General features: G+C 42.0%; 4 protein-coding genes across 6 annotated transcripts; all 4 read left to right on the top strand.

Moving 5' to 3' along the window:
• The first annotated feature begins 160 nt into the window (after positions 1–160).
• On the top strand, positions 161–3,324 carry LOC124199733 (beta-galactosidase-1-like protein 2). The gene is made up of 13 exons (XM_046595663.1): positions 161–248; positions 390–439; positions 507–745; positions 802–987; positions 1,057–1,207; positions 1,289–1,448; positions 1,512–1,617; positions 1,681–1,727; positions 1,797–1,946; positions 2,025–2,212; positions 2,277–2,521; positions 2,596–3,052; positions 3,118–3,324. Exons 1-13 carry the CDS (start codon positions 176–178, stop codon positions 3,208–3,210), a joined length of 2,145 nt encoding a protein of 714 aa, XP_046451619.1. The 5' UTR covers positions 161–175; the 3' UTR covers positions 3,211–3,324.
• Positions 3,325–3,546: 222 nt separating this feature from the next.
• Positions 3,547–5,065, top strand: LOC124199736 (structural maintenance of chromosomes protein 4-like). Its single transcript, XM_046595669.1, has 7 exons — positions 3,547–3,715; positions 3,801–4,043; positions 4,120–4,247; positions 4,313–4,479; positions 4,541–4,635; positions 4,707–4,843; positions 4,930–5,065. The coding sequence occupies exons 1-7, from the start codon at positions 3,659–3,661 to the stop codon at positions 4,937–4,939; spliced, it is 837 nt and encodes a 278-aa protein (XP_046451625.1). The 5' UTR covers positions 3,547–3,658; the 3' UTR covers positions 4,940–5,065.
• A 3,976-nt stretch (positions 5,066–9,041) lies between these two features.
• Positions 9,042–13,577, top strand: LOC124200289 (neurotrimin-like). The gene is made up of 12 exons (XM_046596463.1): positions 9,042–10,314; positions 10,496–10,593; positions 10,660–10,900; positions 11,559–11,708; positions 11,811–11,888; positions 12,018–12,045; positions 12,151–12,176; positions 12,243–12,335; positions 12,427–12,468; positions 12,647–12,739; positions 12,807–12,869; positions 12,944–13,577. Exons 1-12 carry the CDS (start codon positions 10,242–10,244, stop codon positions 13,435–13,437), a joined length of 1,479 nt encoding a protein of 492 aa, XP_046452419.1. The 5' UTR covers positions 9,042–10,241; the 3' UTR covers positions 13,438–13,577.
• A 5,791-nt stretch (positions 13,578–19,368) lies between these two features.
• On the top strand, positions 19,369–26,678 carry LOC124199762 (hemicentin-1-like). 3 transcript variants are annotated; one of them, XM_046595695.1, is made up of 12 exons: positions 19,483–19,552; positions 19,640–19,894; positions 22,867–22,964; positions 23,485–23,802; positions 23,888–23,945; positions 24,211–24,357; positions 24,474–24,548; positions 24,659–24,712; positions 25,097–25,240; positions 25,526–25,678; positions 25,760–25,867; positions 25,942–26,678. In XM_046595695.1, exons 2-12 carry the CDS (start codon positions 19,744–19,746, stop codon positions 26,124–26,126), a joined length of 1,491 nt encoding a protein of 496 aa, XP_046451651.1. In that variant the 5' UTR covers positions 19,483–19,552; positions 19,640–19,743; the 3' UTR covers positions 26,127–26,678. The 3 variants fall into 3 exon arrangements, with proteins under 3 accessions (XP_046451650.1, XP_046451651.1, XP_046451652.1); XM_046595694.1 differs by having other exon boundaries at positions 19,369–19,894; XM_046595696.1 differs by having other exon boundaries at positions 19,487–19,894; positions 22,870–22,964.
• The last annotated feature ends 281 nt before the right edge of the window (positions 26,679–26,959 follow it).

Genomic DNA, 26,959 nt, shown 5'->3' on the forward strand with positions numbered 1-26,959 from the left:
ACTTTTACATGCGGTGAGTGTTTTATGGAATCTCTATCAAAACTATACCAAAAGTGCAAAAATCTCACATATGGCTTGTAATGCTCAAAGAAAAAACTGAAAATTCAAGACCTTGAATACATAGTTACAAACCAGAATTCAAATTTCTCAAACTTCCCGCTTATTAGTAACACTGATGCGGAGGTGCCTATTTGATGTTTACGTTCGATTGAATGTCACGTTGGCAAAATATCTTTGGCGTTTCTCGGGTAATCAACTGAAACCCTTTGTTTATTAGCTGGAAAATCAAAAAATTTAAGGATTTATTTCAAAATTAAATGATTTTTAAACGTTAGCAATGTGGTCTTGTAGTAAAAAACTTGCTTGTGTCTCCACTGTAATTTGTCTAGTTGTCCAGTTTCGAGTTTTGAGCTGGGCTGTATCTGTTCATAAAAAGGAGGTAATTATTTAAATTATGTTTAAATTATTGATGGTTTTTCATTCTCTTCATATATGTGAGGATATAGGCATTCAAAATGGAGATTGACACTGCACAGCAAGGGAAAGAACTTCCACCAACTTTATATGAGCATTACACTCTGGGTGGTGTCACGTCAGGTTTAGTTCCAACTTCTAATGGTTTCCTGCTGAATGGCAAGCCATTTCGGATTTTTAGTGGTGCAATCCATTACTTCCGTGTCCACCCTGCTTACTGGAAAGATAGGCTAAGGAAACTAAGGGCAGCTGGTATAACAGCTGTAGAAACGTAGGTAATATTTAGTATTGGTCATTCAAAGATAAATTTTATAGCTAAGAATTTAGGTATGTGGCTTGGAATTTGCATGAACCTCAAAAGAATGTGTTTGACTTTGGCAAAGGAAACAATGATATGTCAAATTTTTTGGATTTGAAATTGTTTATTCAAACAGCTTATGAGGAAGATCTCTTTGTAATCCTGAGACCAGGGCCTTACATATGTTCAGAATGGGATTTTGGAGGTTTACCCAGGTACATACATCATACACTTAAATTGTAATAACATCTAATAAAAGCAGCATACAAATGGCTTTTTTCAAGTTGGCTGTTGAGAGATCCTACAATGCATGTGAGAACATCATATGGCCCATATGTTGATAGAGTTGAAAAATATTTAGAAAAACTGAGTAATCTTGTGAATCACATGCAATTCACTTCGTCTTACGGTAGAGGCCCTATCATCGCTTTTCAGGTGCGCTATTTATTTTACGCTTCATCAGGTTCTTTGTAAATGAAACGAGAGTAATTACTAATTCTAGAGGAATTGTTTTAGGTTGAAAATGAATATGGATCGTTTGGTTATCAAGACCACCCCCGAGATAAGGCCTACCTTCAGCATTTGTCAGACAAAATGAAAAGCTTGGGACTTAAAGAGCTTTTTTTTACTTCCGACTCCCCCGCTAGGTATCTTGACTGGGGCTCTATTCCTGGTGGTAAGGTCAACTATATTAAAACCTTGATAGTCATCCATCTAGCATCTGTATTTTTCTTCACAGTGCTGCAGACTGCCAACTTTCAAAGCGGTGCAACTCAAGAATTTAAAATGCTACAAGAGCTGCAACCTAATATGCCTTTGATGGTTACTGAATTTTGGAGCGGATGGTTAGAATTTTAATTAAATATCTATTTTTGTTGCGTAGTCCTTTTCATCGTATTGCATAATAGGTTTGATCACTGGACCCAAGATTTTCGAAAGGGATTAAAGCTTAAAGGTGTCTATTTATTTTATATTAGCCTACATATTATATTCTAATCTGTGCTATTATCCGACTTTGTAAAAGACTTTGAAACAAGTTTGATGGAAATTTTGAGCTTTGATGCTTCAGTTTCCTTCTACATGTTTCACGGCGGTACAAACTTTGGCTTCATGAATGGTGCAAACGTTAGAAAGGAGTACCCTGGGGGATACTTACCTGACATAACAAGCTATGGTAAGTCGGATCGATAAACTACGCATTGTTCGTGCTTCATTTGTAATAATTTAAATCGCATTCAAATGTTTAAACTAGATTACGATGCTCCTTTATCGGAAGCCGGAGATTATACAGACAAATACGAAGCTATTGTCCGTCTCATTAACTCTGCATTAGCCGTCCACACTCGCTTACCGCAGCGGCCCGCAGAAATGCCCAAAAAAGCATACGACAGCATTGCAATCGATTCGTACCTTTCTTTCACTGATATGTTGGATCAAGTGGTAAGTACTTTGTCCAACTTTAAACTATTTGAATATAATTATCGACCCGCAGTATTTTTAAAAGCCAAAGGATTTAATCACCTCAAGCGATAAAACCCTATCAATGGAAGAGTTACCGGTTAATAATTTAAATGGCCAGTCTTATGGATTCGTCGTTTATCGCAACCATGTTGTTGTGAAAAACGCCAGCACTTTGCTGGTTCGCGGTCACATTCGTGATTTCGCCCAAGTGTTAGTTAATGGACAGTTACAAACACCTCCGGTTAAATCACTAAATGATCTTGAAGCTTTCGGTTCTTGGTGCCCTAGGTGATTTGCTTAAATCTATTTTCCGATTCTAAAATCGAATGTTTCTATAATTATATTACGCAAATTTTTAATAGGGATGCCATGTTTCAATTTGGCTCATGGAGACCTCTCGATGAAGACCCACATCCATCCGTAATTGATATCGTTGTGGAGAACATGGGACGGGTTAACTTTGGCGAACCGCATGATTTCATCCAGAAAAAAGGATTGTGGGAAGGGCATGTTAGCCTCGATAGCATTCGCCTATCGGATTGGAAGATAATTCCGTTAGAATTCAAAAGTGACTGGGTTAGAAATCTGAAAAACTGGAATCCTTTTAGCAAAAGATCTGCGGGTCAGCCAGGGCCTTTGCTGGTCCGCGCTTCATTAATTGTGCCAGAGCCGATATCCGACACTTTTATTGACATGTCGTCTTGGGGAAAAGGCGTTGTTTTCGTCAATGGTTTTAACTTGGGGCGCTATTGGTCTTACATGGGGCCACAAAAAACACTCTATCTTCCAGCGCCTTTGCTCAAACGTGGAGAAAATACGGTAAGAATAATTTCTCACAACTGAAATTTTACGAACTAAATATTTTTGTTTAATATTAAATTCAGATTGTGATATACGAGCAATTTTCTCCGTCCACCAAGGTGAAGTTCACTGATAAGCCCATTCTGGGAGAACCAAGGGCTGAATCAGTCTCATAAAAATCATGGCTGTTCATTTCAATTGATAATTGTAAGATCTGACAGATTTGATATTAAAATTAAAACAAAAACAATATACAGTATTACACAGTATTACACGGTATTATGGTATTATGCTCTATTTTTCGTCACTTCGTTGTCAAAGAAAAGTTGTTTCGGCTTGCTCTCACAAGATGGACACACGGTATAATGTTTGAAAATATACAAATGCATGTGCTACATCCTACATGTGATGTTGTTTGAGTTGAACGAAGAAAAAATTATTTATATTAATTTATCTTCATCTGACTGGCTACATGTAAGAATCGTAGTTGAAAATGAGAAAAACTTCGTACGGCGAAACCTGCAGACGAATTTTCACACACAGAAAAGTGAGAACACGAAGCGTGCTTGCTTGAAATCTGCTCCCCGAGTTTTTACATATCTTGACACGGTTTTAATTTGAAAAATGGAGTCTCAACTGATGCAACTTTCCATATTCCTAGAGGAGTTGAAGATGAAAAGGGTAAGACTCGAATAATTTCTAAGAAAAATTGTAAATTTCTATTCTTGTTTTTGGTTTCCCCTTTGACCAACCATGTGTGTTAAAGAACCAAGTGAAGCAATTAGATTCAGAACTGAGCCGTCTTAGTCTACGTCTTATTGAAAAAGAATCCGAGTTGCACGCCAAAACGTCTTACTGTCATCAGCTTGAGTTAAAATTAGCTAAAAGCCACCAAGACGTTAAGAAAATTGGCGAAGATTATGGCGCTCGATTGAAAGCCCATCAGTTGGAAAGTAGTCGCCAGGAAGCGGCCATCTTGGATTACGCTGAGAAACTCCGTAAAGTTCAAGTGGGTTTCTTTGCTCAAGAATCATGTCCATAACGCTTAACCAATTCTTTGAAATTTGACGAACTCTCTTAAATAGATGGAAAAGCAATGCTTGGCGTTGAAAATTGCTCACTTCGAGAAGGAAATTAAAGAAGTTTACAGCCACGTTCGAACCGTTTTGGACAGCTTACCGAAACTCAACAACGAACAGGAAAATCTCACCGAGTAAAATTTGATTTACAATAAAACCCCCGATCATGTTTAAAAGGAAAACGATATTTCTTATTCAGATCCCTACGAGCCTTGGAGAACAAGCAATTCAAAGTAATCGAGACATGCGAAATGATTCAAATCTTTGCCGGTCGCGTTCAGAAGGAAGCCGAAGGAAAGTGGAAAATGGCCCAAGAGACGCGTTGCAATCGTGCCGAACTGGAGAAGAAACTTTGCGCTGCTGAAGGTAAATAATAAAAGTACATCTGAACATTCGTTCATTGCTTGTAATCATCTTATTGATTTAGCTCAACTCCGTGTGGGGGAAGGAGAACGGGGGAAAGACGACACCGCCGGCTTGTTGCGCAAACAAAAGGAATCGTTAAACCACCAACTGGAAATGGTGACAATTCCTCGAGTTATTTTTGTCATATCAGACAATTTAACGTTAACGACTGTCCTTGTGTTCTATAGTCTAAGAAACGAGAGGACAAATTACGTGCGGATCTCGGACGAGAGCGTGAAGAGAAACTCGTTCTACAGCGTAAGCACGAAGAGGTATTAAATGAGTTGGCTCACTACCTATCCGAGCAGAAGGAGCAACCTATCAGGTATAAAACACAAAGAGCCACTCGAAAAAAAAAAAAACAACATTCTCGATGACATCCTACCTATTTCTTTCCTTATTTTCAATTAGCCCAGCTTAACGGACGACATTTTCAGAGTGATTGATATCGGGGTTTATTTGTCTCTCCTAGAAACGCTGTGCTGTGTGCACTCACAAGTAAGATCCCTTTCTTCTTAAAAATAGACGAGAAACCATGACAGCCAAAGGAAAGCAATTCACTTCTTTAAGACATCTGATGATGTTCCGTTGCCCCGGATATGGTATACGCGGTTTACTGATGGGCATTCGATCCTTTTCATAACCCCGCTCCTGTGCGCAGTATATTTCTCGAAAGTAAATCTAGTTGTGAAACGGAGCGAATCTGAATTCACTGTAATGGAATTTCGGCCACACCACACAAGTTTCATTGAAACAGTCAACAGTTGGCGGTGAAATCCTTGGCGTGTATTCTTATCCAGTGAACCAGTTCGGTAGAGCACTCACCAACATGGAATCCTTTTTTCTTCTTTTCCTTTCTTCCCCACTTTTTCTTTCTTTTTTTTAACATGGGAAAAGCATTACGCACAAGCTCGTACATCTTTTAAGCTTGGCTTCTGCTGTCACTTGCCAGTGCTCACTGCTCTTGATATTTTGCGGTTAACAGATGGGCGGGTAGATTCACGAGAGTGTTTAGCAGCAGATTTTTCGAAGGAAATTCGCTCGTTATATTCCAGCTTGAAACCCTAGCACCGAATAGCGTAGCCTATAGTTCATCTGTCTACTGTTTCATTTCGCGTTCAATTAGATCCCTACAGGTGCAGAGATCTAATGAACTTGTTTGGGCTGTATAGAAAGTGAAACCAGCAGCCAGGATTTTTCATTTCATCTGCACAGCGGAAAAAAAGCTGCAGAGAAAAAGTAATCATTGACTATCCGCGCTTCGCAGTCAGTTATTTTATTGATGAAAGCATAATGGATCTTTTGCCTAGACGTGTTATTTGTTGGAGCACCAGCACTGCATTGCCCAGATCGATAACCCGTTCGCTAACAAGGTCCCAATGGAATATATATCTATGTATTTATAAATATATATATAGGAAACTCACTGCTTTATAGACGCATCCAACAGCTCTCGAAAGATTGTGAAATATTCAACAGCGCCCCACAGCGAAATATTTCAGAAGGGGCCATGTCTCGACGTATAGGTGTTTGTGGGTGTGTGTGTCAATTTCCCTGTAAAATGTTGGCGAATTTTACAGGTCGATATCCAAGTTGGGATCCTGATTAGTGTTCCCATTCTATTCGCTTTGATCCCTACATCCCCAACACTTCGCTCACCCAACACAATTGGAGTGTGTTATTTGGAGGATTGAGACCTAATGGATCGCAATGAACCGTCGAGAGAGAGAGCTGAGAGGTTTATTCATTGTGCTCCCGTGTGTGTTTTAGTAACTACGGGCTCACGGTCACGCTTCTGAAACACCTTTAAGTGGCTTTGTACATTTCTATCCCGGGGAATGACCGTAATTCGTTCCAGCCTGATTCAATTCCAACTCAAGTGATCAAACTGACAAACTTATCGACTGACCTGTACACAATATCCCGATTTGTTTACGTGTAAAGAAAATAAAGTTTGATTGTAAAGTAGGTCGTCGTCTTCGTCACCTGACGTGAAAAGAATTAAAAAGAAAATACCGAAACTCCAAAAGAAACGAATTTCACTTTTGACTTCTTCTATCTCGTTTCTTTTTCAATTTCCCCAGTCGTCTGTATATTTCCTTTTTTTATTGAAAACTAGTTCTCTCTCTGGAGTGTTGTTATTCAAATCTGGTCAGATCGATGACGACAGCTCCGTATATACATATACACAGTCTAAGCCGGTCTATGCCGAAAAATTTCTCCTTGTGCCTTTTTTCTGGCTGTCGTTCACCGCTGTCACGTCAAGTGAAATAAAAATATCAAATACAAGAAAGATAGTAAAAACGGGAGAGGGGGGGGGTTGGCTAAAAATTCTTTCCTAAGACGACGGGGATGAAACTCGTTGCAGCGTCTTGCATTATAATTTGTCGTGTTGGAATGACGATTCGTGAGAAATGGAACACATGGGTATGTGTATAGTAAAGAGACTCGTAGAAATTTTCTTTTTTTTTTTTTCTTGTCTCCCCGCCCGGCTCCTCCGTGTGTGTACTGCTAAGTGACATCCGGTTCCTTTTTCACGATTGGAGGAGAAAGATGTGCCGGAGCTGTATATCGACATTTGATCCCGGCCGTGTGTTGTTGCTCCTCCTTGCCGTTGCAAATGTAAACATGTTCGTTGGGGCTTGGAAAGATGCGAAATCCGAAACGACGTCACGGAAAGCCCAGCAGTCCAGGTGAACACCCGAGCGATGTGAAATGTTGTGTTATGGAAGAGATTGAAAATAACGACCCTCCCTATAGCTAGAGAGTAGTAGTAGCTATAGTCATTTAATCGATATCTTTTGCCCATCTTTTCTCTTGAGTGGACTTGTTATCTCCACGGTTGATGATCCGTGAGGATTGCCGAAACTCGTCACCGCGTCCTATACGTCCGGAAATCCCGGAACGCTTCAAGTGTTCCACAATGGCTACTACCCAGAGCGCGTAGGCAAACAAAAAATATCTAGTCAGTTTTTATTTGGCAGATCACTCCGTAGAGACGGAATCAAAATAAACATTCATTACTGGCATGTTTTATATAGACTTTGATCTGAAAGAGAGAGAGAGAACGATATCGTAGATCATTACGTAATGGAGGGTTTTTAGTAGAGAATTTTTTAACATCGTCGAAATCGTTGAAAGTTTATGGCGGCTGCCGGTTTTTTGGTACTATCTTTCGGTGTCCTTTTCAGCACTCTAAAAGCGTTTTAACGGTCACTAAATATTGATGTTATTACACTGCGTCGTCGTCCAAAGTTGCCGCTGCTGCTGTATCTTGCTGCTGCTTCTGCGTGTCAAAAGCTTTGTATCAAGAGTTTGCCGAGCTAATTGGCGACAACGATCCATTATATCTCTAGCACAATATTACAACAGATGGTACAGCCATTTCATTATCAACTCTGTAATTCTGACGTTCTTTTTTCTTTTTTTCTCATCTCCCACACGAGAAATTGTTGAAGAAAAAGAATTTCCGTTCCTTTTTTTTTCTCCTTGGCCTCCTTATGATTCTTTTAGATGGTTAATTGGCGCTAATGGGTCTTTGAATTGTGCATTACAGACTCAACAATAGTAAGTCGTTATAGACCTACTATATATTCCAGAATCCTATTAACAGGTTAAGGCCGTTCGTTTCTCATTCGGTCTGTACATCTTCCCTGTCGACTAAATTCTCCACATTTGCACCGTAGATTGGATTAGACATCCGTAAAGGTGGACCCCCCCCCCACCCATTATAATGCGAAGACTTGATCGAGGCCTATAACTGCAGTGTTGTGCGTACGTAAGGAGAGAGCCGATTCTTTCACTTGGCAATCGACTTGCTTATTACGAGTTGGACTTTGTTATTCTCTTCTCGTCGTTCTTCTTCTGGTTCTCTTGATAGCTCCCGCCCCTAATGGTCGGATCATTTCACATAGGGATGATGGCGGCGGCCTATTCATCATAGAGGATTAAACAGAGAACAAGCCGCCAGTTTGTCTTTTCCAACAACAACCGAGGGACCCGTTACATCACCCTCCACCCTCCTCCAATGAAACTATAGACTCTCTCTCAGTGTGTGAACGAACCCAAGTTGATTAATGTTCGCTTATTAGTGAAGGGAGGGGGGGGGAGAGGGCCTTCAGGGGTGTTATGAGAGGAACGTGCCCATAGGATCGGATGGCCGTCTGTAAAGTCGATCAAGCCAAAAACACACATCATCATCATCATCGCACAGCTGATGGTGAAACGGGGAAATAAAGAAGGATGGCCAAGCAGCTGATTTCCAATGAGTCGTGAAAAAAGAAAATGCGGCATGAATATTATTCTTTTTTGCTTCTTCTTTTTTCTTCCCTCCCGCTCCTGATTTGTTGTGTTTTTTTGCTCCTTTTCTTTGCTGCCGATAGTTTCGGGGCGGATGGGATTGACGTTGGCTGTCAGCGGGAGCTGCCGCTCAAAGGCGAACAAAACAGCAAGAAGCGGAATATTAGAAAACCTTTGCTGGCATTGTATTGTCTCGGATGTGTTTCTTGGGTTATGCTCTCGCATGCTGGGCGGTGGGGTAGGTGGGTGGAAAACGGGAGGCGGCGGATAGATCCCTTTGATCCCTGACAATGCCTTTTGCCAGTTTATCGCACATGGCTTGATAGCATGAACGTAAGTCACTATGTCTAGCTTGGAGACCCGCTGTAAAATAGCAGCTCGTCGCTCTCCGCTTCTTGATGTTTCGACAGTCGAGCGGCAAGCAGCTCAGCTATATAGGCGACGGCAGTCCTGCGGGACAGACTTGGACTGTCACCATCATCTTCCACCCGCCCACCCTTTAAAGCCCTGTCAACCGTGTAGATCGAAGAAGCGGCGTGAAAGAAATTTAACAGCAAGGAGAGAAGAAGAAGAAAAAAGGATACAAGACATGTTGTAATACGCAACATATTTGACTCTTCATCAAAGCGATCCTGACATAAAAGAGAGAGATAGATAGAGAGAGAGAGAAACCCGGATCGTACTGTATTGGCTATTAAAAAGGAATATTCGTCCTGGCTCCTAGATACTATAGATACTATTGTATATATGTTTGTTATTCCATGCGGATCAATCGGCACCCCCCTCCGATTCAAAGGTCGCCATCGTATAATGAGCTACGGCCAGTAGCAGCACGCATAAATACGGTGGGTGTATGTGTTGTTCGACTGGTCTTATTCTATTGCGACTGAATAATACAAACGCAGCTCCCATTCACTCAGAGACACACACACAACGGGTTGCGAGATGAAGACCGGCTCTGGCCTTGCAGTTTCATTTGTATTGAAGACACGGAATCGGGACTACACTAGCAAAATCGTACACACACACACACACTATTATATTATAGTGTGTACTGCTGCTGTTCTGTGCAGCCCAGCCCGGAGCGCATGTCTCATTTGATATTAAGATATAAGGAGCCGGGAATACAAGAGAGAGAAAAGATATAGGGATGGAGAGAGAAGAGGAGAGAGTCAAAGAGCAAATGCAGTTGGGCTAGCGGGCGAAATGACGACGTGAATCAGCACATCCTCCCACCCACCCATTGCAACCCTCCCACCGTCTCCTCTCTCTTCCATTCCGGAAATAGGTGGTGGTGGTGGTGGTGGTGGCTGGGACTGTATCCTCCTTCAGGATCATCTCCAGCAGTCGTCCATCGACCTACCGTCAAGACACACTCACTCGCAAACAGCTCCAGCACGTAACTCTCGCAGAGAAGAAAAACGATGGCCGTCGTCCTGCTGGCAATCATTCTCAATCTCTTGACCGCCGTCACTGCCGATGGACAATCATATTCCGGTAACTATCGTTTGTCTTTTTCCTTGTTTTATTCGTCCTTGGTAATTGACGGGGTAAGAACCTCCCTCCCGGCCTTGCTGATTGATGGACGATCTTGTTATTGTGTTTTTCCCAACTTGACACTCTCTCTCAACTTGTTAAATTTTGATAATAATTGATTGTCGTTTTGGATTTCAATCAGGATCGTCCATGTTCGTGGGGCAAATGCCAAATGTGACGGTGTCGACTGGGCGTGAGGCGGTGTTCACTTGCGTCATCGACAATGTGGACAAGTTCAAGGTTTTTAATTAACAAATCAATTACGGTCGACGATGATTGTTGGAGCGTAACAGATTGTCGTTTTAGGTCGCCTTCCTTCGGGTGGATACACAAACCATTTTGGCAATTGACGAGACGGTCATCACACGATCCGCCCGGGTCACGGTCCGTCATTCCATCGACAAGGACGAGAGTCTCAGCAGCGGCCAGCGCAAAACGTGGCAATTAAGTCTGAAGGAAGTGACGCCTGCCGACGCCGGCGGTTACATGTGCCAATTGAATAATTTCGAGCCCATGGTCAGCCAAGTGGCTTATCTCCACGTCACAGGTACCCTCTCTCGCTCTCTCGCCTTTATATTCAGTGTCCCCGATTAATTATCAATCAAGACATAAACTATCAATAGAAAAAGGCGACCAATCTTCCAAATTGCCGTCTCACGACAAGCGTGAGAAAGAAAAAATATATAAACTACCAATCGGCACCGTCTCTTGCCTATCCGTCGTCATCTGACTGTAACTGTCTAATCAAGTCGAAACATGTGATTTATAGATCAGAAACAACCTTCCTCCTCCCCCCATATCGCACTGGCACATTGAGCAATTTCAAAAAGCTCCCGGAAAAGTTATAGGGAAAAGGCTCACGACACTGGAGCGGATAACCCAAGTCGAGATTGTCTTGCCTTAGATATATAGTGCCGAGCCAAAGAGAATTGATCAATAAACATTGTCTTACGACCCTGTTCTCTTACGTCTTCCTTCCCCTTCCCTTCCTTTTTTTTTTTTTTTTTTTTAACGGATAGAAGAAGAAGAGGACCGGGAGCGGGCGGGAAGATAATAAAAGATAAAATTTGGAATCGGAATGCTATTCTTTGCGCCTATATGTTATATGTTTCTATATGTATATACGGCTGTCAGCCAGTCGGATTGGACGGACGTTTATACATTCGTGTTTTGTCCTTTTCTTCTTTTTTATTGCTGCGATCCAGTCCCGCCGGACATTCTGGTGAACGAGAGCAGCAGTGACATGACGATGAAGGAAGGCGACAACACGACGCTACGATGCAGTGCCATTGGATATCCTCAGCCGAATGTTACCTGGCGTCGAGAAGACTATCAACCCATCAACATCAATCAAAGTATATTTATAGTCGATCCTTTTTGTAATTTATGTGACACACGCAGCAGTATAGGTCAACTTCTTTTTTTCGGCTGGATTTTTTTGGTTTATTTGACAATAGGTGCCGGAGTGGTGGAAGGATCGGTTTTGAATTTAGTCAACGTTCACCGCCAACAGATGGCTGCCTATCTCTGCATCGGTAGTTATAAAAATATCAAATCCCTTAAAAACTAAAAACATTTTTCCTTCCTATAATATTTTTGGTAAAAACAAAAAAAGTTTGGGTTATCCAAAAACTGACACATTTTCTTTGATTGATGGCCAAAAGCTTCCAATGGAATTCCGCCTCCTGTTAGGTAGGTAGACACACACACAGAGCTCCTGTCGTTGTTAATTATTTCAACTAATGTATCATCATTATTTTTTGTTTCCTTCTTGTCGCGGGTGGCGATGATGGCCAGCAAGCGGATCCTCCTCAGAATCGAATGTAAGTTGATTTTGGAACAATCAAATTTTGAACTATTTAAAAAAAAAAACTTGTATACTAATACAGTTGCTCCGGCTGTCACGTCACACCAAGTTCAAGTCTTCCAGCGGCTGGGCGATGCACTGAAACTTCATTGCCAGTGTCAGAGTTGGCCACAAGGTTTTATTTTATTATTTTTTTACTATTATGAACTAATAAATTGGATTTGAACCGAAAAAATTGATTTGAATTGTCCTCATCAATTCTGCAGGATATACTTCATGGACTTTCGAATCGAATCGGCTTCCTCCAGGTTCGTTTCTTCCTTTCATTAACAGAGTAGAGTAGAGTAGTGGAGTCATTATTGGGTTGATCTGATTACACCCCGTATACATTATATAGAGCTGGGTAATTCGCTGTGTGTGTGTGTGTGGTAATTAATTAAATGAGAGCCGATAAAGTAATTGCGAGAGAGTATTTCTAAAAATCAGAGAGAGCGGTCATCGATTATCGACCGCAAGCAGTCGGACTCGTCGTCACGGACATGTACCTGACCATTGCCGAAATGCTACCGCAAGATAAAGGTATATCCGTCTTTCATTTCCATTTATTCTAAGAGGATTTCACGGGAACTCATTTGTACCATTTCAGGTAATTACACCTGCCATTGCTCCAACATTCACGGGACGGCCAATTGGAGCATATCTGTCGAAGGTGTGTTTTTCAATTTTTGAAAGGCTTTTCCGCACGACAAAAGACGTGAATAATATGTCCAATTTGAATAATAGGCATCGCCTTGGATCCGGTTCAGCAGAGAAGAATGGCCCACTCGTCGTGGAGTGGCGAACATGAAGAGGAACAAGACGAGCAAGAAGATGAAGAAATGGAAGGAATTGAAGATGAAGAAGAAGAAGAAGAATTTTCTCATCCAGCAACAACGACGACGACGGCATTATCTCGGCGACAAACGGAACGAGTCCAGCTCGAAAGAGTGTCAACAACGGAGGCAACGACCAGGAAAACTATCGAGGCTAATCACCAGTGGACACAAGAGCCGACGAAGAGGAACAACAACGGAGCGTTCCCGCAACAACAAGAGGAGTCTGAGCAACAACAACAACAGCACAAGAAGAAAAAGGCCAGCAGTGGAGTGCCGACATCTTTGACGTCAAAGGCTTCAGCAGCTTCACAAGGCATTAGCAGCATGAGCAGCAGTCATCATCTATTCCTCTTGTTGTTCTTCATTTCGATCCTGATCGATAATCACCCTCCGGCGACATGATGATGATGATCCTTCCACCTATTTAAAAAAAAATAAGAAGAAAAAAGATGAGCTCCCCCCCTTTTCACCGATGATTATTATTCCTGTTGTTTGCCTGTAAATAGTCAAGGATGGCGATTGATTAAAATAATTGAACCGGAGAGTATTTGTGTGTGTACAGTGCACACCGTTTCTTCCTTTTTTTTTTTTTTTGCTACCCCGTAGCCCCAGGATCTGCTATTGTTTATTTTCCTGTCTAATCGATCTGAAAAGGTGTTGGCTTTTTTTCTCTTACACCCGGAACGGGAAAGAAGAAGAAAAAAGAAGAAGTTGTAATCATAAACGAGAAACGCCGGGCTGTCAAGAAAAGGAAACGCAGCGCAGAGATAATAACAAATAACAGGATCCGTTTTGCAGAGAGAGAGAGAGAGACTTTACGGCGTTGTGTGTGTGGGTATAAATAAATCACGTTATTGGAGGGAAACTGCATCAGATGGCGCTGAGGGCTTCGGAGATTCACTCGCCAGCAGAGAGAAAACGGGAAAATGATTTGCGGGATCCTCTCGGCGCCGTTGTTGCAAAGGCAAATGGATTCGATTGAGGGCGGGATTATATGGAGCCTTTGACTTTATTCTCGAAAACAAAAAGAAAACAAAAAAATCCGTTTGTATAAACACACAAGTCTCTCTCTTTTCCTGTCGTCTACTCTTTATGGAAATCATAACGAGAAAAGAGAAAAAAAGGAAAATCCCTTAGATCTTTCTGCAGATTGCTCCGCACGAAAAACAAAAGAGGCTCGACTCACACATGTACTTCAATATTTTTTGTTTGGGGGGAAGAGGTTTTTTTAGATATGCCAATCCAGGGCTCGGTGTATATTTTATCCATCCCGAAACGAAGATTGAATTTGATTTCATTTTTTTGTTTTTTGTTTCATGTGTCAACTCTACCTCGTTTCAATGTCTGCACAAATGTTTTATGATTATTAAAGAAAAGAAAAGAATGAAACCATTTTGAATATGTAACTGTGTCTATTCGCCCCCACAACCCCAACCCTCTGTCTATTTATATGTATGCAGGCAATCTCCATATGCAAATGTTTTGTGCACGTATATAATACTGCGCGGCCTTCTCTCCCATCTCCTGTTAGATTTTGCGGGATTTTCTATCCGCTCATTTCGCTGGCTCTATCCAACAAGAGGATCAAAACAGGAAAGAAAGTTCCCCATAATTTAAAATCGGAGCATTTTTGTAAAAATCAGGTCGCCGAGTTCCGTTGCGAGTCCTTCGTTGACTCTCTCACGCGCGTAGGGGAAATGATTTTAATAAGTGATGAGGTTAATGGAACTAAATTTCCCACACATCGCGGAATGGCAGACGGTGTTAAATAAATCAGAAGGGAAAACAGAGAAATTATAGATTCCTCTTTTATGCAATAACTAAATAAGTATACTCTATAACACTTGACGATGCTGTATTCCCGACCGGAAAGTTTCGTGATAAAAATTCTGAATCGCTAAATCATTTATTATCATTTCTTCCTCTCTCCTTTATTTTATTTTTATTTGGTTTGGTTGAATTTCCAGCAGTTGCCGAGACAACGGAGACGAAACCATAAACGTCAATTTCATTATTAGGACTTGGCGTTCAATGTATAAATAGCGATCCGGGGGCGATGAGAATTTGAAATTCAATTTTACCAATTCCGCTTCTTCCTTTTTTTGAAATCCTGTCACGGATTTTGCGGCATGATACACACCAAGAGGGGGGGGGGAATAAAGAATTGAATTCGACTGCTTCCGGTGATTTTAAAATGAGCTGCTTTTTCGGTTTTCCTTGTCCTATACGCATAACTTCCGTTGTTGCCTTTTTCTAAAAAAATGAAATCTTTGCGTGTATAAATATAAATAAACTATTATGACGTCATCTCTCAATGAAGATTAGACACGTTCAATCAATTACCCACTTTCCATACAAACATTCGTGATTAAGCTAATTTCATTCCTCAGAAAAATGATTAGCCGATTGAAATCTAGCGCGGCTTTTATTAGATCAGGATGTTGTGCCAATAAATTGAAAAGGTAAATACCTATCTACGTGCCACCGCCGACGACGTGAAATTTAAATAAATACAGGAGAGCGCTTATAATATTATTATATCCACTCATTCTACCTGTGCTTCTTCGTCTATATAATCGTCGAGCGTGCCACCCAGTTCTCCAGCACTGCAGTCATTCCGATTTGCATGGATTGATGTCAGAGCCGAGTCCGGTGTATAACTTTCCATCGGTAAAAGAAGAAAAGAAAAGAAAAAAAAAGGTTTAAAATGGAGGATGCCAACAAATCGTATAATAAAAAAGAAAAAATGTTGTATAGGCCATCATATCATATATATATGGAACACGACAAGGACGAAGCTTGACTCGGCCGGTTCGATACAGACGTGTGTGTGTGTGTGTTTCAGGTGGAAAACAATAATAGAAGAAGAAGGTACAACCCCGGCTGTGCACAAGACGGGAAAAAAAGTTTCCATTGGGGGGGTTACACGCAAACAAGTGATCGACTACAAACATTGAAAATATATATAACCCCAGACCAGTATATAGCAGCACAGCACAGTGGGTTTCCTTGTGATGCCAATGATGCATGCCGGCGACGCATTTGTGTGTCTCCTTGTTCTATATACTCGTCTACTACTACTACAGTCTTCTTCTTCTTCTTCTTCCAGCGGCGGAGTAATATCCATATCAAATGTGTTTATATGCACACACAGAGAAAGAGAAGAAGAAGAAGAAGCCGGTCGACTTTCTCTCTACTTAGTCCAAAAGTTTCCCATTCTCAGTTGAGTGAAACTCCCAAAGTAGTGGAGGGGCTAATTAACGTTCTACCAGCATGTCTTCTTGAACCTGCACTATATGGCTGTGGTCATGTCGTCGACGGACGACCGGCAGCAGCAGCAGCGCAAATCCGCAATATATAATAAGCCAAAAACTGATGTATAGATGCGCTACTATATTATAAGCTTATTAGACTATACGTTTCGGTCTATGCATATTTTAGTCTACTTTAGTATAAATCTATTTATTTTAAAGCTGCTTATTAGAGATTTCCATCAGTCACGCAGCAGCCGGAACCAAAAAAAGGAATGAGAAAATATATCTTTTGTTTTAACTGTGCGTATTATACAAATGTTGGAACTTATCCACGCGTGACAGTTGGATAATTACCCCAGTCAAATAGTTGACATAAACCCCGGCAACTGATTTGATATATATCCTTTGAAATTGTTGTTTTTTCCCCTCTCTCTCGTCGTCTTTTGACGTGTGTTTTTTTCAAAACTGGCATCTTTTTCTGGTTGACAGGAGTTTGTAATATATCTTGGACGTGTATAGGTGTATACACACACGCTAATGCAGTAATGAGAGTTTTCAGAGGGGGGGCCATCTACTACTGTATGTATATGAAGAAATCAAAGGCTTCCTCGGTCTAATATCTGTTGCCGAGGTGAGCGGACGCCGCAGTTCAAATGAAACCTGAAAACTATTCATATTATCCTTTTTGGAAATGTAAAAATGTTGAGCTCCTTTTAGTGCTGACTTTTTTTTTTGTTAGAATATAATTGGTCTCTAAATACCCCTATGTACACACAGAGAGAGAATGTACTTTTATTTATTTATTTTGAAAAAAATCTTTATGGACTCGTTACGGATCGCAGACAGATGCCAGCAGAGAGACGGATGGATCGATTGGGGTCATCGGAGGCGATCAAGCGCAACGCCATTGTCACCACCACCACTAGCACCACGGCGTCTCGTTGCAAGGAAAGTATAAGAAAAAAGGATCTATCTGGGCGCAGAGATGATGGAGAAAGCATTATCCCCATCAGGAGCGATCGTGACGAGCTTCTGCTGCTGCTGCTGCTATAGGAAAGTCTAAAATGTGTGCGATGAGGAGAAAACGGGAAAAGAAACAAATCGGATACTGGGAATGAACGACCGTACGTCTTTCCCCTTTTTTCTTCTTTTATATTCCCGCGATTCTTTTCCTCCTTCCGGCTCAACTGACATTCACAGACAAGAGAGAGAGAGACACGCAGAGATTATATAGCGCGGAACAGATGGAAAAGAAGAAGAAGAAAAAAAGGCGCGGAGCTTCAAAAAAATAAAAAAAAGATATACACAAAATAAAAAAAGGAGAGAAAACGGTTGGGGGTGTGACACTTGCAGCCGCGTCGTCAAGATTATCCCGCCCCGATATATATATACTCCGCACACACAATGATAAAAAAGAAAATAAAAAGAGACTAAATAAATAAATAGATTTTCTTCTTCTTCTTCTTGTGTGTGGAAAAGAAAACTAACACGACATTGACATTTGTTTACTTTCTCTTCCTTCTCAGTCGAGTCTGCTATATATGTGTCGTTGTGTGATGCCGAGATGATTGTGTTATTGCGGCGAAAGAGAGAGAAGAAAAAATAACCGGCCCGTGATGCTCATCTTGTATCGATAAAACTCTCTCGTCTATATACCCCCCGTCCTTTTGTATTATTATTTTCTTATTCTCTTATTGTATTAATCGATAGAAAACACACAGGGGAGGGGGTACTACTTCCACGACGACGTGTGTATAGTTTTTCTACAACTGGGCTCTAGTTTTGACGGTATTAATATTACTCTCCGGATACACAAAGCTCGACGATACAGTGAGAGGCTTTCTGCTGCTGATCATACGAGGAGGAATCCCCCCCCCCCTTTGGCTTTTTGTTAAAAGAATAGCGCCCCATTCTCTTTCAGGGGGTTATTTTATATCGGTAACACGGCAAGAGTCGATTATGTTATGTGAATCGGCCAGGTGCTAGTTTGTGCGATCGGCAAAAGAAACGAACCCCTTTTTGATTCCCCCCCTCTTTTCATTCCGAGTGGGGTAGTACACACACAACACTCAAGTGACACATGGTCTATACAAACTACCCCACCCACTTCCAGTTGAATAGGAAAAAAAAGGTAATCAATCGATGAACTTTTTGACTCGTATCAATCAAAGGACTTTTTCGACGACGTCGTTTCAATCAATAAGTTTCGATTGAAGGCCGCGTCACACATAGCATCTCGTCGTCGTATAATGAGAGCCCTTGTATTATGCGTAATGGAATCCAGTCAATCTTCTTATTATTACATCAAATCCCTACTCCTTGAATTGGATTATTTGAATGGGGGGGAAAAGATTTCACTCGTGGAGTACAGCGGACAGCACCGAAAATCCATTCGATTACAGTCAATTAACCAAGGCGCACCATCACCTTGCACAACATCAATGTCCATTAAGGGGGCCGCAGAGCCAAAGGGAGAAGATTATCGTGTCTGCTGCTCTGACGTTGTGCTGCCCACCCCATTCCTCCTCCGCCCGGAATAGAAGGATCGCATCAATGGGCGTCTGGTGATCCATCTCGTTACACACACGGGCCCCGAATCTCTGGCTGTTGGCTGTCCTTTACTGGCAATCAGCCGGCGATACGTTAATATAGGCAGCTAGGATGTGTGTGTGTGTGTCTTATTATTTCATGCGGCTAATCACGCGCAATGCCGAATAGCGGAAAAAGATCAACTTTTCATATTACTTCCACGTTCAAGATATATATTTTGTGATTTTCTTTCCACACACAAATTCATATATGACGGTCCGTACACACATAGTCTAAGATGCTTTGTAGTGATTACATTTCGTGATCGGGAGATGATTGGATTGGGGAAATAAAAAAAAGGTAAAGGAATCAAGGATTCATCAGCTGATGGATTTGCAGCTAGGACATTTCTAGGAAAATGAAATAAATCTTGACAAACATACGTACTACCTAAAAGTGACGGGACAATATTTGTTTGTTTGTTTTTAAAAAAAGAAATCTGACAACACTGTTATGCAACTGTGAAATTCGACTCGACAGAATATCGTCTGTAGTATAGTTCTGCTAGTGGTATGGTTCTATGGCATGCTGGTTAGTGCGCCTGTCACGCGGGAAATGGGGTGGAGAACTGACTGGGAAGTGGGTGGGGGGTTGGTGGGAGGGAGTGAGCTAATAGATAGATAAAACCAGGACACCGGTTGGAAGCACGGGCTCAGTTTGAATCCCAACTTGGAGTGAGCAACTTGTCAACGACATTTATTAGACAAACATTCGATAGATAGATATTCTCTCAGCTGACAGCTGTCACTTTTGGTTTATAGAACACAGCACTGTAAGCAGTTTGGAGAGAATTTCGTGTGGCAGTGCACAGACATTTCGTGAATAATAATAATATAGAAACGGACCGATCCAGGCTTCCAATGCAATGGATTATTGGATGAGAGCGACCAGATTGACTCGGTGTGGCAGTTGGTGCTGCTGGGACGTCGTCGTCGTCGTGGTGGCCGTCACCTTGGCTGGTGCCGGATGGTTGGCCGACGCTTCATCCGTCGATGACTTCCGCTATTTCCCCAACGGTATGTGTGTCGTTTTTCTTCTTACATAAAGATGCTATCCATCATTTTTCATTCCGGGATATGTGTGACGTTGTGTTCCCAGCACCCCCCCACCAGTAGTAATTAACAGTTGAGCACATGGGACTAACTAACTAACTCCGCCCGTAAATAGTCACGGAGGCACGTAGATATTCCCAGTTTGCAGCGCTAATATGTCCGCCAAACTTTCCATTTTAAACGACGGAATAGAAAGAAGTAGAAGCCCGGATGGAAAATGAAGGTGTCGGATTGCACTTCTTCCGGTGTGTGTGTCCAAAAAAGGATACAAGAAGGAAGGAAACCCTCTTCTTATTCTCATGTCTTATAAGATAAGAAATAAGAAGAGCAAGAGAGATAGCTACTTTTCAGGCGGGTGGGGGGAGAGTCCAGGGGGGGAGCTGTTGACTCACTTGACTCCAGTGAAAAAAAACTTTCCGTCAAGTAGTTTGGCTGCTGCTGCTGCTGTTGAATTCATTTCTAGACCCGATCACTCACATGGTCGTCTGTCTCGCTCTCTCGCTCTCTCCATTGAAAAGAAATCATTCGAGAAACTGCCAACAGTTGAACAAAGTTATCAGTCGACAGCTAGGCGGAAGGGGGTAGTAGCTATAGCTATACACAGTTTATAGAATATAGTGTGTCCCTTTTTTTTTTTTAGTAATCTAGTACTTTTCACTTTCTTCCTGGTATTATATATATAAAAGGCCGGCCGATATTATATAGAGAGAAGGCCGCCAACTTATTTTCAATTGTCACTTGCAGTAAGACGGATCGGTTCTTTTCTCTTTCTTCTTTTTGGGGGTGTTGGGTGGTGGGGGAGGCTGTCGTCGTCCTTATCCGTCTGCCAATGACGTCTGCCCCCCCAAGTCATCAAGATGTGAAACTCTTAATACAACAAAACCTAACCTCCTATACCCGCTAGATCAAGATTGAGATACTATTCCTTAGAAGAAAAGAATAAGTCTCGGCTGCTTTTGAATAAATATGCAAGAGGGTGGGTGAAAAACAATTGTAAAACGTGAGACTCGTTTGATCCAGCGGCCTTGTGCGCGCACTATCCAGCTAAGAGAGAGTGAGTAAAACGCGCTCGGGATTTGTCGTCACAAAATCCCGGCATCATTTCACTTGTCCGCCGAGGTATATAGAACAACAAGACTGGGACATCGATCCAGGACCCCTCCAGACGTACAGGGAATAACAGATATCTATATCTCAATTGAAAGTCGATTCAATATAATTCGGCGGTTGTTTTATACTATATATCTATTTCCACACCGCAACACGAAAGAAAGAAAGAGAGAAGAAAAAAAGTGATTTGTTCCCGGAAAAACCTCATCTTCTTATCTCTCCCGGCCGATTCCGGCCCATTGTTTTTTCTTTCTTTCTTCCATTGTTTTCCAGACGTGTGTTGTCCGTGTGTGCCAAATCCCATTAGGCGTTTGGGGGCCGGCTATAGTACTGGTGTAGTATCTATATGAGAAGAAGGGAGAGCGATAAACTAAAAAAAAGCTTTCTGGGTTCAAAACATAACGAACACCAACAGGACAGCGGAGACGAAAACAACAAGAGAAAAATCACGGCATTCGAAAAAAACAACGACAACAACAACCGTCCGTGATTAGACGCACGGCAGAGCGTTCGTGTTGACGGAGCGTCGCAATCTGATCAGTTCGTTTATGCCTGCGGGTCTTCTCCACATTGACGAGTCAAGAAAAAGAAAAGATACTAGACGACACAAATGTTACGTTAGTTGTTTCTTTTATTTGAACGACGACGAAGGGGGGCAACTTGTACGATTTCCGCCCCTCCACCTTCTTATTCCACCGGGCAGACGGAAATGAAAACGGTGAGCCAACGGCTTCCTCCTCATCCCGCCGTGTCACTCTTTTATTCCAATCATCATCTTAATTCTTATAGAATCGCTTGGTCGTCGTTGGAGCGCATCTTCCGTCTGTTGATTTTGATGGATGACTTTTGGCCCGGGGAAGATAAACAGAGACAAAATTCGATTAGTCCCGCCGAGTAGTTTTGTTTTCTTCTCCCGTTTTTATTATTTTTATTATTATTGGACCAAGTGGTTGGACTTTGTTTTGATATCGGGTCGTCCCACCTGGAGCCTGTCGTTGTGATGGTCGTTGCAATCGGACGTGATGTATATTACGTGCTGACAATTTTCTTTTATTATATATTATTTCACGACGGGCCGAAACAAAAATAAAAAATTCCCGAACGAGAGAGAGAGAGAAAATGGACGCAGGAAATTGCCGCCCGGAATGGAATCGGCTGGAGGGGCAATCTCCGCGCTGTAAACGATTGGCTTTTTTTCCTAGAAAAAGAAAGAAAGAAAAAGTGTGACAGATAAAATAAAACAAACGTCCCCCCCCCCCCATCACACCCCATCAGAAAAATATAACTTTCTTCTCTCCCACCACCAAAACCAGATTGGATTAATCCATTAGGGCGATTAGAAGACAAATATTTCATTTTGAAATTGATGATTTTTTCTTTTCTCTTAGACAGTCGGTGAATTCGAGCGGGAAGCGTTTGAGATAGTTCCGGGAGTTATTGATCACGGCGGGATTTTCCTAGTCTGAGAGAGAGAGACATTTTTGAAATTTGTATAGCATTCCGTTAAAAGGTCGAATCAGTTAAAAGAAATGTGATTTATAAATGGGGAAACCCATTAGCCGCGCGCCCGTCTCTATATATCGTTCGTCGAATCGTGAATGAGTCAACGATCCTAATGACTATCCCCCGCTCCTTCATGGCTTATATAATAAATTTAAAAACGGGGCAATCATAATCTAATCATCTGTGCATATATATCTATACTCTAGGTACTGTATATGTTGTCTAGTGTACCCTTGCCATATATGTGTGTTTAGTTATGCGTGTGTGGTCTAGTTGCTGGCGTCTACTTGAAAATTATTTACCGTTTGGCTGATTGAATTTAGAAGTGCCGACGTTCGCCAAAGAGATCGAGAACGCCACAGTGCCCGTCGGTCGTGAAGCCACCCTATCCTGCGTCATCTACAATCTCGGCAACTTCAAGGTAAAAATCAAACCAGCAGTTCAGGAGACGCCCATGAACGTGCGCGCATTTGTTTGTTTGTACGATTTTCACGATGTGTATATCTATTCCAACTCTTGAGCTCGGCTGATTAGTTTTTTTGGGTTTTTTTTATTTTCCTATTCCCGCCGACACACACGCGAAAAGGGAGCCGATAATAATTCAATAAAAAGATCGTTGGTCCCCGCCCACACGTCGTGTCTAGTTTCCCCCACCATTTCTCAAGTGGGGCCAGCGGAAATATTACGGACGGGCAAAAGAGTTTAAAAACGACACAATCCCTTTGATGTTACGAATGATCAAAAAACAAGAAAAAACAAGAAAAAAAAGAGAGAAATGTTTGAATTCGTTCAAACAGAAGTAAATAAGGATCACGATTTCCATTGCCGACCAACTACCAGTATATATCTTATATCCCCCCCACTCTTCCCGAAAGTTAATTGAATTACAAATAATCAAAGAAAAACAAGATACATGTATATACAATTACAATAATGTCCAGGTGGCGTGGGTGAGGGTGGACACGCAAACGATCCTGACCATCGACGACATGGTGATCACGCGCAGCCAGCGGATTTCGGTCAGACACATGACGGACGCCAGCGTCGACTATCCCTATTACTTGCATCATCCTCATCAGCACGCCGGCCATCACAAGAACAACAACAGGAGTCTAACCGTTTCGGAAGGATCGGATCACCCCGGCAGCAGGAGGCAGGTGGCAGGAGCAGGAGCAGGAGCAGCAGGAGCCGGAGGCAGCATCCACAAGACTTGGCAGTTGATTATCCGTGAAGTCCAGTCATCCGACGCTGGATTATACGTCAGTTTGTTTTCAGGACAATGATCCTGTATAGGGCAACTCGTAATTAATCGAATGCTGATGAATGATTATTATTGATTGACAGATGTGCCAGTTGAACACGGAGCCCATGACCAGTCACACGGCCTACCTCAGCGTGACAGGTATCGGATAGCGGCGTCGTATAGAGTCGGCCATTTGTGCCGGGGGATTTTGGAAACACTTTTTTTTTTGCTCCGGGATTTATGTATGCATGAGAGCATCTATAATAAGAGGATCAATCGTCTTCCCTTTCCCCTCCTTTATGGATTTACGTACAGAAGCGGCTTTTTGTTCGATTTCTTTTGATTGGTTATTCCCGCTAAAAAGTTTTGTTTTATTTTTTCAACTGAATTTTTGTATTTGTTGTATTTGTTTTGTTTCATTCAGTTCCGCCGGATATCGTCGACAGCGAAAGTAGCGGTGACGTCATGGTCACCGAGGGACAAAACACGACGCTGAGATGCAGCGCCACCGGCCATCCGCTCCCGGTCATCACCTGGCGTCGTGAAGACGGCCGACCCATCCAGAATCACGGTATTTTTTTTCTTTTCTTTTCTTCTTGTCTGAAATTGAATTATTTACCCCGAGTAGTAGAAGTAGTAGTATATGCCTATACAGATTACTCTCTACGGTCTCAAATTTGATTATAGCCGTGACAGTCGAAGGATCGGTGCTGCATTTAACCCGAATACCCCGGCAGAATATCGGAGCTTACCTGTGCATAGGTAACTTATATACATCAACTATTCTCCCATGTCCCCTATGAAGGGAGAAAGAAACATAAAGCTTTCTAAATTTCAGTTATTCATTGAATTTTTCTTTTTTTAAACTGCAGCGTCCAACGGAGTTCCTCCCAGTGTGTCCAAAAGGTTCATGTTGCGAGTTCAGTGTAAGTCAAACCTATCGGGAAAAACAAAATTGCCCTTTTTCTTTTTCCATCTGTCATGAGCGGGAGAGTCTCTCGATGCGACGCGATGGACAATCGGCTGAAAAAATCAGAGTTTTTCGACTGCCATCGATTGAACGTGACTATGTTGTGTTTCGTTTCCCTTTTTTTTTCGTTTCGTTTCGTTTCGCTCTCACGCACACACCTCCCGCTCATAGACACGCACACCCAATATAGCTTTACAGTATAGAGAGTGTAGTATAGTGTAGTCGTCTGGACGATTCAACCGAAAGTCGAAACGTTAATGATCCATCGGCTATATATATATGTTACACGAGAGAGTCCAACCTTTTTTTCTTCTTCTTCTTCTTTTTTGGGAATCGTTAGTCCCGCCAAGCGTCACGGCGACCAATCAACTGGTCGGGGCTCGGCAAGGAGACATTAACATCACATTAGAGTGCCATTGCGAGTCCTTCCCCAAGCCGGTGGTCTACTGGCTAAGGCACAGCACCGGAGATGTCGTCGTCAACGGTAACGTATATAGACCAACATGCAGACGTACATTTTAGAAATGGCAACTGCCTTACTACTCTCCAATTTAAGACGTCCATAAATCTGGCTAGTAGTTCGTTTATTTCCTCCCCATTTCGATTGGGGAGGAAATAAATTTTGACGACATTGTGTTTTTGACGTCACATGTGAATGAGACCTTCTGTCGTTGCAAGAAATCATTCCGGGCGGAGGAGGGTGTGTCGTATGACCCCCCGACCGACCGACCGACAGTATATATGTGAAACGCAATTCATATTTGATTAGGTGTCAAACATCGCGAGGAGAAGCGAGAGACGAACCACTACAAGGTCTCCATGCAGCTCGTCTTTCTCCACCTGGAACGCGAAGACTTTATGGCCTACCAGTGCGTCTGTCGCAATACGCTGGGCATTGCCGATTCGGTCGTCCGACTTTACCGTACGTCTCGATTGAATTTCGATTTTTATTATTTTTAAAATGTTCAATTCAAGAATTTTATTTGATTTTTTTATTGGGAAGAAATCCATCCGGTGGCTGACGATGGAGACATGAACGAAGTTTACTCGGAAGCCGACCAGCAGGACGGCCGTGGAACGGGAAAAGAACAGCTTAGCAGCACCTGGGATGGTTAGTAATACATATATATACATGTTATTGTGGTTGTACAATAGGATCGATGAATGTTGTCTGGTTGTACGCAGAGAAATCCAAGGACGACTCGTCCACCAAGAGATTGGCAGCCAATAAACAGGCTTCCGCCAAGACTCAATTGGCCGTCGGCGGGCGGTCCAGCTCATCTGCTGTTGCAGCCTCGCAGTCACCTCCTCTCGGTTACCTGCTAGCGGCCATTTCTCTGCTCCTAGTCTCGATGACAAAAACGAGATAGTGTTCCACCTTTTCTAGAGCTCGTTTTTCATCCATGTAATAACCCCCTCCCAGACTCTCGATTATATTTATATGCTCTTCTCATCGTTTGGCCTCGTTATTATTATTATTTATTTTACCTGCGTTTATCCTTGATCGAACATGCTATCTATTAAATTTGACTTGATGACACTAAATTGAAGGGGAAAAAAACGATCATGTGCTTTCAATGTCGCTCTCTCTCTATATACTCGTCCCTCGAAGATGTTATTGTGTGCATAATGAATTGACCGCGAATTTTTACCAAAGACATAAATTAAAAATCAATTTATATTCAAATCCCCCCCATGGCATATTGTAGAGCACAAAAGCCGATGGATTTCTCCCAAACACGATCGTCTGCCGACTGTAATAAATATCAATATCAAATATAATATACTAAACTCAGTACACTATAAGAAGAAAAAGGAAAGAAAGTTCTTTTTTTTTGTGAATGTGTATGTGTGTATATGTTTTTGTGCAAAAATAAAAAGAAAATAGATTCAAAATACAAGCGTGTGTGAAGCGACTTATAGCGTGCCTCAAATGTTTTTACTTTTATTTCGAATTATTTATTTATTTTTTTTTAGATTCCCGAATATATAATAAGCCGGATCAGCACATGAGCAAGTAAAACTACTACAACATGGTCCTGCTGGATATCGATAGATTTAGATTTGTGTTCGTGTCTGGCGCCAAGTGGACAAAACTGGGCAAATCCGCTTATATAAATATGGGGGGGGCTGGAAAATATTATCATCCGGAATCGGCTCTCTCCAACGTTTTGGAAATCTCTCTCTCTCCAAAAGGCAGCCA

The sequence above is a fragment of the Daphnia pulex genome, chromosome 8 (assembly GCF_021134715.1).
Source record: "Daphnia pulex isolate KAP4 chromosome 8, ASM2113471v1".
Taxonomy (NCBI): Eukaryota; Metazoa; Arthropoda; class Branchiopoda; order Diplostraca; family Daphniidae; genus Daphnia; species Daphnia pulex.